Source organism: Carica papaya, chromosome 5, assembly GCF_054855325.1.
Source record: "Carica papaya isolate Zhongbai chromosome 5, ASM5485532v1, whole genome shotgun sequence".
Lineage (NCBI taxonomy): Eukaryota > Viridiplantae > Streptophyta > Magnoliopsida > Brassicales > Caricaceae > Carica > Carica papaya.
This window is the reverse complement of record NC_142313.1, coordinates 8,524,107-8,532,793: the sequence shown is the minus strand read 5'-3', so window position 1 is coordinate 8,532,793 and position 8,687 is coordinate 8,524,107. Positions and strand designations below refer to the sequence as shown.

General features: G+C 33.3%; 1 protein-coding gene across 1 annotated transcript; it reads left to right on the top strand.

Annotated features, from left to right (window-relative positions):
- Positions 1-325: 325 nt before the first annotated feature.
- On the top strand, positions 326-3,480 carry LOC110826119 (alcohol dehydrogenase 1). Its single transcript, XM_022056716.2, has 10 exons — positions 326-649; positions 1,129-1,265; positions 1,551-1,597; positions 1,688-2,013; positions 2,104-2,186; positions 2,291-2,366; positions 2,504-2,565; positions 2,657-2,752; positions 2,842-3,003; positions 3,107-3,480. The coding sequence occupies exons 1-10, from the start codon at positions 613-615 to the stop codon at positions 3,221-3,223; spliced, it is 1,143 nt and encodes a 380-aa protein (XP_021912408.1). The 5' UTR covers positions 326-612; the 3' UTR covers positions 3,224-3,480.
- The last annotated feature ends 5,207 nt before the right edge of the window (positions 3,481-8,687 follow it).

The window sequence follows — 8,687 nt, the reverse complement described above, 5'->3', positions numbered from 1 at the left end:
ATTATTATTTTTTAAAAAAATTATTTATAAATCTATACTTATTTTTACTGCAATATAAGAAAAGTTACTCCTAAAATAATTAAAATTCAGCTTCAATAAAAATGAATACTACATATTTAATATTGTTTTGTAATAATTTTATTAATTATTTTTGTTTATATTAATGAAAATGTAACTTTAAATCGCGAGCTCTGCACCTTTATCAGAAGATTTTTATACTGCGTGCTGCTACCGCCTATTTATCACCTGGCAAAATCCAACAACTGTCGTCTCCGAGTATAAATAAATCTGGAGTCAAAACAAAATCAAGGAATAAAAGATGCAAAAAGGAAAAAGTCAACTTTACAGATGGCATAAAACCATAAAACAAAACATTCGAACCAGCTGCGCATCAAACCGGCAACAGGATTACAGGAAACAGCAAGGAGAAGCAGCAAAAACTTTACAAAGGCGCCGCTGGTTGCAGATACTCCTACAGAAACAACCAGCGGTTTTAGCCATGGAAACCAGTCGGTCACGTAGTATAAATATCCTCACCATCACACTCATCTCTTCACAACCGATATCGACTCAAAAGTCAAGAGAGCAGAGAAAGAAAGCGTAGCAAGAAAAATGTCAAGCACTGCAGGTCAGGTTATACGTTGCAAAGGTATATAGTTAATTTGTTGTTTATTTATCTATTCTCGTTTGGTCTGCTATTTCATTTTGCTTCATTTGCTTTCGTCTTCTCCGCTCTTCTTGTTGCAGTTTTGAATCGATCGTATACAAAGTATTTGTTTTATTATGTGTTTTACTAATCTGACATTATTACTAATCCTGATTTCCAATGCGATCATTCTGGAAATTGCCTTTCCTTTGGTCATGTGATTTTCTTGTTGCTCCTATAGACTCAATCAAAGGAGAAAGGGAATTTATTTTCATATGGTACAATTTCCCTTTTTTATCAGTAACTCTGTCTCCGTTAGATTGATAATCACTGCCATGCTAAGTTATAAGTCTATCTAAATCGGAGACTTATTTATTATAAGTATTACATTCAGTGGCTTTAGAATGAAAAAAAAAATGATAGATCAAAATGTTTTGTAAAACTTTTTGGAAATTTATTTTTTGGGAAATGGTGCCTTGTAGCTGCCGTGGCATGGGAAGCCGGTAAGCCGCTGATAATAGAAGAGGTGGAGGTGGCACCACCCCAGGCAATGGAGGTTCGTTTGAAGATCCTTTTCACCTCTTTGTGCCACACTGATGTTTACTTCTGGGAGGCAAAGGTAACCAAACTGTCTTTTCACATATTTGTAACAATTCAATCTATATTTTAACTTTTACGAGTTATTCTTTAATTGAATTGAATGGTTCATATTTCACTCTCTTTATAAGTGATTGTTTTTTGAATTTATAAAATAAGTATGAATCAGGTCGAGCTTTATTTTGTTATGTATTTTCATCAGAAGTTTTATAATTTATGTATATATGTCATATAATTAATAAAATATGTGAAAATAAAACTCTCTTCCCTTTTGAAGCATTAATAATGGTTTAATTACGGATTGCAGGGACAAGCTCCATTATTTCCTCGCATATTTGGTCATGAAGCCGGAGGGTAAGAACACTGCAGTTATCTCATTTTGATACTTAGGCCTCAAGATCGTGTAAATCTAATTAATGCTTTGTACTAATTTTGTGTTTTTAGAATTGTTGAGAGTGTGGGTGAGGGTGTAACAGACCTTGAGCCTGGGGATCATGTCCTTCCTGTGTTCACCGGGGAGTGCAAACAGTGTCGTCACTGTAAATCGGATGAGAGTAACATGTGTGATCTTCTGAGAATCAACACTGACAGAGGGGTAATGCTCAATGATGGCAAGTCAAGATTCTCCATCAATGGAAAACCCATTTACCATTTTGTTGGCACCTCAACCTTCAGCGAGTACACTGTGGTTCATGTTGGTTGTGTTGCCAAAATCAATCCTGCTGCTCCACTTGATAAAGTTTGTGTTCTCAGTTGTGGAATCTCAACAGGTTCATGAAACATCTTTCAGTTTCCTTATTTTAAAGGATCTAGTTTTCTTTTTCTGTTGTATATATAAACCTAAGTTGCTTCAATTGCAGGTCTTGGTGCCACCTTGAATGTTGCAAAGCCCCAAAAAGGGTCATCTATTGCCATTTTCGGATTGGGAGCTGTAGGCCTTGCTGTGAGTAACTTGTTTATATTTACTAAGAACAGTTTTGTTATTACTAAATGTTACTGTCTGCTGGTTCTGATATTCTAAGATTGATTCATGTTTTTGTAAATTAGGCTGCTGAAGGGGCTAGAATTGCAGGAGCTTCGAGGATAATCGGGGTTGATTTGAACTCCAAGAGATTTGAAGAAGGTGAGTGAAAGTTTCAGGCTTTAAGTTTTCAGTATGTTGAATCAGAATGTAAGATAATTCATCTTTCTTTCTTTATATAGTTTGCTTTTAGTTGTTCAATTTCTAATTTTTTATTTTCTATATTATTGTAATTACAGCCAAGAAATTTGGTGTCACTGAGTTTGTGAATCCAAAAGACTATAACAAGCCTGTTCAGGAGGTTTGTAAAATTCTGACAAATAAATCTGAAGGGAAGTGATTGTAAGTCTGTGGACTTTGTTGTTTAAAAATCTGCTCATTTGTCTTCTCAGGTGCTCGCTGAAATGACCGGAGGGGGAGTTGATCGAAGTGTGGAATGCACTGGGAATATCAATGCCATGATTTCTGCATTTGAATGTGTTCATGATGTAATCATCTTGTACTAATAAAGATGAACATGAAAGATTTTTATTCTTCATTTTACAAAAATTTAAACTGGTTTTCTGTTTGATTTCAGGGATGGGGTGTTGCTGTTCTTGTTGGTGTGCCAAACAGAGATGATGCTTTCAGGACCCATCCAATGAATCTCTTGAACGAAAGGACTCTTAAAGGAACTTTTTTTGGAAATTACAAACCGCGTACTGATCTTCCTTCGGTGGTAGAGAAATACATGACCCAGGTTTGCTCAATTCTTTACTATCTGCTAACATGAATCTTTTTATTTTATGTTTGTCATTAGAAGTTTATAATCTGAAACACTTACAAGTATGTAATGTTGATAGGAGCTTGAGGTTGAGAAATTCATAACGCATGAAGTTCCTTTCTCTGAAATCAATAAGGCCTTTGAGTATATGCTTAAAGGCGAGAGCCTTCGTTGTATAATCCGCATGGATGCTTAATCGCCAGATCAAGTTTGGCAGTTCGCAAGGTGAAGAATAAGTTCTGGTGGGATTGATAATGAAAATTTAAATTTTGATCTTAAAACTTGGGAAGAGATTGCCAAAATAGTGTTTATAGAACAGGGTGGTTAAGTGTAATTCTTCTTCTTCATTGTACATAAAAAATAAGAGAATGATTTGTAGCTTCTATGAACAAAAGTAGTTGATGTTTTGCTTTGAATATTCAATGATTCTTTCCATGGTGATCAGTACAGAAACTAATAATTTTGATGTCCTAAATTGATATATATTTATCTACAAAAATATACAAGAATTGTTTGGTTATAAAACAAATAAAACAAAAATAATCTTTTAAAATATTAAAAATGATATTCTAAAATTAGTTTATTTAAATTATTATTTCTATCTTAATTAATTTATATAATTTTATGAAAAAATATATAAATAACGAAACAAGAATAATTATTTTATGTTAAAGTCTAAGAATATGAAAAGATGAAGCTTTTTAATAGAAAATAATCTTTAAATGTAATCACCCATTTTTTTTGTTAAGAAAAAAGAGCTATTTTTCAACGGGTGCATACGTTCCTCTGATCGGCTGTTAAGGGAAGCATTTGATGAATTGATAGAGATACTGACGTCACATGTCCTCTACTATGAAATGCAATAGGTATGACGACCCTATTGAGGATGTAGATCAAGTTCTCTGTAATTGTAGCGTGGCCAAGTTAATGTGGTTGAAGATCATACCTGCTGAAGCCCAATCAACTTTCTTCAGTGGTACTATAGATGAGTGGTTCGTGCTAAACCTCAAAAATAATTGAACCTGGTGTAAGACATTTCAGGATTGGAGAGTGACCTTTGATTTTACTTGTTGGAGCTTGTGGAAACATAGAAATAAATTTGTTTTCCAAGAGAGTGAGAGCAGTATTGATAAACTTGCTAAGGATGTGTCCTTTATAACTGATTATACTTTTATGACTAATAATATGAATATATGTTTTCTTTCATGTATAGCATATAGGTTGGAAGAACTTGTAACTTGGCAAAAACCATTCAGGAGTTGATTGAAGGTGAACACTGATGGTGCTTATCATGCTGCAACTAATCTCGCCTGTTGTGGCAGACTTATTAGAGATGAGGATAGTGTTTGCCTGAGAAGCTTTAATAGAAAATTGGCAGATGCTCTGTTCTTCAAGCCGAGCTTTGGGGTACCTTCGATGGTCTTCAACTCGCTTGGAATGTTGGGTTGCGTAGTATCATTCTGAAAATGGATAGCGTTTTAGCGGTGCAGTTACTCACTAAGGAGGATTACAGTACTAATGTTCATGACGTCTTCGTTCGTGCGATCAAACACTTGCTACTACAGGATTGACATAATCGGATCTAACATGTCTATTGCGAAGGAAATAAATGTGCTGAGTGGTTGGCGAATGATGACTTCTCTCTACCGATGAGCCTCCATTCTCATGTTCAAGTGCCGAATAATCTCCAACAGCTCCTCACAGACGATATCATGAGTGTCTCTTAGCCCTGGATGTGCATGACGATTTCTTGATTTTTTTTTTTGTTTTTGCCTCTCTTTGTACCAAAAAAAAGTAGTACTATTTTACACACATAACCTGATAAATTTACGCAGTAACAAACAAAAACTTAAGATGCAATCATCCCCTATATGGAATTTCAAGTCATGAGCTTTACAAAATTCTTTATATTAAATCGCTATAATATAATTAAGCTAATTTTACAAGAAAAAACTCTCACTGTCACTAAAGGTTCTTCAAAATCTTTTATCGACCTTAAACTTGCTCTTGATTTAGACTAATATGCACCGGAAGGTGTGAATTGGAGTGAGCCTCATAAACTCAGTAAGGAAAATGGCCAGTGCCCAAAGTAAAGACATGCACTTACTCAATCACACAAGATTTATAAACAAATGCATATTTTTTTAAAAAACTAATTCTCAAGCAATATGATAATAACAATATCACGAATCTCAATAATTTTCTCATTCACACATGTTCCCAAACATCACGAATATTCTAACATCACCTTCACATAAATAAAAAATTTCACAGTAATATCGTTCACTGATTTTGTAACACTTGCACTTAGATTTGTCATCAAATCACTTATCATTACACATGCCAACGTCACTTTCACTTTGTATTGTTTACTTAGCACTTTTCAATTACTCTTTCATTTTTAGTTATATTTTCATTAAGGATCACAACTACAATTTTTTTCTTTTAAAAGTTTCATCGCGTGATGCCATTTACCGGCATTAACGACGGCGCTAAGGATCCTTTTTACCATGTGGATACATCACTTATCACTTGTCACTTATGTCACTTCCGTCTAGCCGCCGTCATTGTGAGTTATACTTTTTCAGGCAAATCCACTGCGGATCCCTATCTTTTTTAGTCGTGCACCATGACTCTTCATTCTCTGGATTCACACAGCCATTGGACACGCAGAACCGGTCGTTGCATGTTGCTCGTCGCATGCCTTAGATCTGCCACATCCTCTTCTCTCTTCACGACTCTCTCTCTCTTTCTCTCATTGAACCGATTTCTCTTTCTTCTTTTTTTCTCTTTTGTAAGCAAGAATAAGAAGACTCCTCCATGCCTCGCCTTCTCCTTCTCCGGCGAGTTTTAAAGGCACACCTCATGTTCTTCTTTTTGTATAAGCGTGTTCGCCTCTGTAACTCCCTTTTTTTTTCTTTTTTTGTCATCAAAATGGCATCATTTTGATGCTCTCAAAATGATGTCGTTTTAATGCTCTCAAAACGACGTCGTTTTGACCCCTTCTCTTTTTATGTTCTTTATATCAAAAGAGCGTTGTTTTGGGGGTTTCCTAAAACTATGTTGTTTTGGCTTTTCCGGCTTCTAAGAAGCAAATGGGTTGGATTTTATTTTTGCCAGGCCGGAGTGTTATAATCTCTCCCCTTTAAAATAAATCTGGTCTTCTAAATTTGCAGTGACCAGATGGTTTGAAGACATCCTTACTCGTTTCTAAGTTTCCTCTTTAACCTAATAGTTTTGTATAATATTTTTACTAGTGAGATCTCTTTAGTTTGTAGTCAATTCTTTTCTAACTCCCATAAGTAAGGTACAGTTGCTAAGAGTGTATCTTATAAATTCAAAGTTTTTTTTTGGACGTCTACTCTAGAAAAAAAGGATGCTATCTAGGGCTACAGTGGTCCTCAAAGTTTATTAATGTTCTCCAATTTCATGTGTCTAAGTTAAATTATTGTTTTTCAACTTTTGAGAACTTAATATGTGGTTACTTGGAATATACCATATATGATATTTAATAATTGTATTAATATTGAAACATTCGCATCATTCCTAAGAACTTGGGATTTCCTAACTTCCAAATCCTAACTTGATAATTTTGTAAGGTGTTATAGTTTTCAAGACTTTTTCTCTTTTATTATGATGATTTGATATTTACGTGAATTATCCTCTAACTACATTGTATTCTTCTTCTAAATGAATCAAAGACTAATTGATTCATAATATACCTTAATATTTGATCAACTTATTCCTAAAGTCCTTTAGAATATACATGGTGAGTTATGGAATGGATGGTCATTGTTAACAATCATTAGGGATTCATTTAGTAGAAGGTTCATTTGTTATCTTATTTCCAAAAATTACCTTTAGAAATTTTAAAAATGTTTTAGTACCAAAACTTCTTCCTCTTTATTCAACGGATCTGGTGCCTAAATAAGTTACTCTTAGTTGAGTCAAATTGTACTTCTAACCCATCAAGGTTTGAATGATTTCCAAAACACCACGGTACTTGATTGAATTTTTTTTAAAGTCCATTTAATTAAGTGATTATGAAATTCATACTTCTTACTGAAAATTATTAAGAGTCTTTGATAGAGGGGTCATATAATAGCCTAGCTAAAATTGATTATATTCTCTACCTATTCCATTCCTTTTATGGTTAAATACTACACCTTTCGCTTTCCAATATTGCAAGTGATTATTCTTAGGTATGACACTACGAGATGAGTCGTGGGTTTGTCGTATTCTCATTTAGTCTTTGTTAACTTGAAAAGTATTTCTTCATGTGTTTAATTTTTAATTTGAGAGTGTCTACTTTAAAGATCCATCTTAATATATTTGTATAATATACAAATTTTATATTCTAATTTAAGAATAAGCAAACAATATGTGAGGGTTATTCACACTAATTGTTTTGTTATTAAAAAATATCGTCACAACTAATGACTAATACAGGTTTGGTTAGGTTAATTATGGTTATATGAATTTACTATTAGTCGTATTATATTTAGAAATTGTACTTTTAAGAAGGTTGGTTTATAGTATCTTGATCGAATATCGATCTTGTAGGATATTGGATTTACAATTGTCTTCTTTCCTTTTTTTTCATGATTGGTCATATTCACCAAACATGCTTTTATCAAGGATTGCAAAATTTAAGGTCTTTTCTATATGAGAGAGTAGAGAGGTCGGATACTCTCGTATTGGAGTCAGTCTGTAGTAATAGTAGGATTAATCATAGGGTTTCTATTATGCCTAATTCACTTATAGTGATTCTTAGATGGTTTAGAGAGAAATCTTTCATATGTGGTGGTTTATGGGTCCATACCATACTTCTGTTGCACCACTCTGAATAGTGTTTACTTTAAAGGTTTATCTGAGTGTATTGCATCATTTTTGTGTTACCTTTTGGTATAAGAGAACTGTATTATGAGTTATTATTATACTATTAATGATTTATTTAAAACATGTCCTCAGGATATCCTTTTCTCCCATGGAAATTTAATTTAGGAGGGATAAAGACTTTCAAAAGAAGAGTTTTAATTAGGCATACTCTAATTATCCGATATAAAAGTTTTCTGCCCATCAAGCATAGGATGATTTAATGCTTAAATGCTTATAAAGCAACATTATAACTCTTATTTGACATCTCAATAAGGATTTGGAATAGTTAGGGTATTCGCTCTTTATAAAGAAGATTCACAAGAAATTCTATATTTTATCAAAGTACCAAATAATTATTTGGTCTCCCAAGATACTTTCTTTTGAATCTAATTGTTTTAAGATTTCTTTTTCTTTTTGGTCTCTAGCAAATTTAGGAGAGGCTATTCCATCTCATGAGGAATCAATTGGAGGTAAATTACAAACCAACCAAAATATCCCCAATAATATTTATTTCTAAAGATAACAATATTGGAGCATTAGGAACTTAAGTATTTACAAAAACACTAGTAAGAGAAGTAAGATGCTAAAAACTGTCTCAATTTGGAAAAATATCCTCTATGATAAAAACTCAAATAATATCTAAGTGATAAGTAAATCAAGTAAATAGGTTGCATCAAATCTCTCTAAAATGAAAGAATGATCCCGACATCTAAACTTTCTATTATGTCATGATTTTGATGCAGATCATGATGTTATCAACCAAAACAAACTCTCTGGTCCTT

Coding starts and splice junctions, on each gene's coding strand:
- LOC110826119 (XM_022056716.2), top strand. CDS start 613: ATGTCAAGCACTGCAGGTCAGGTTATACGTTGCAAAG. Junction 2,187..2,290: donor TGGGAGCTGTAGGCCTTGCT/GTGAGTAACTTG, acceptor TTTGTAAATTAG/GCTGCTGAAGGGGCTAGAAT. Junction 2,753..2,841: donor CATTTGAATGTGTTCATGAT/GTAATCATCTTG, acceptor GTTTGATTTCAG/GGATGGGGTGTTGCTGTTCT.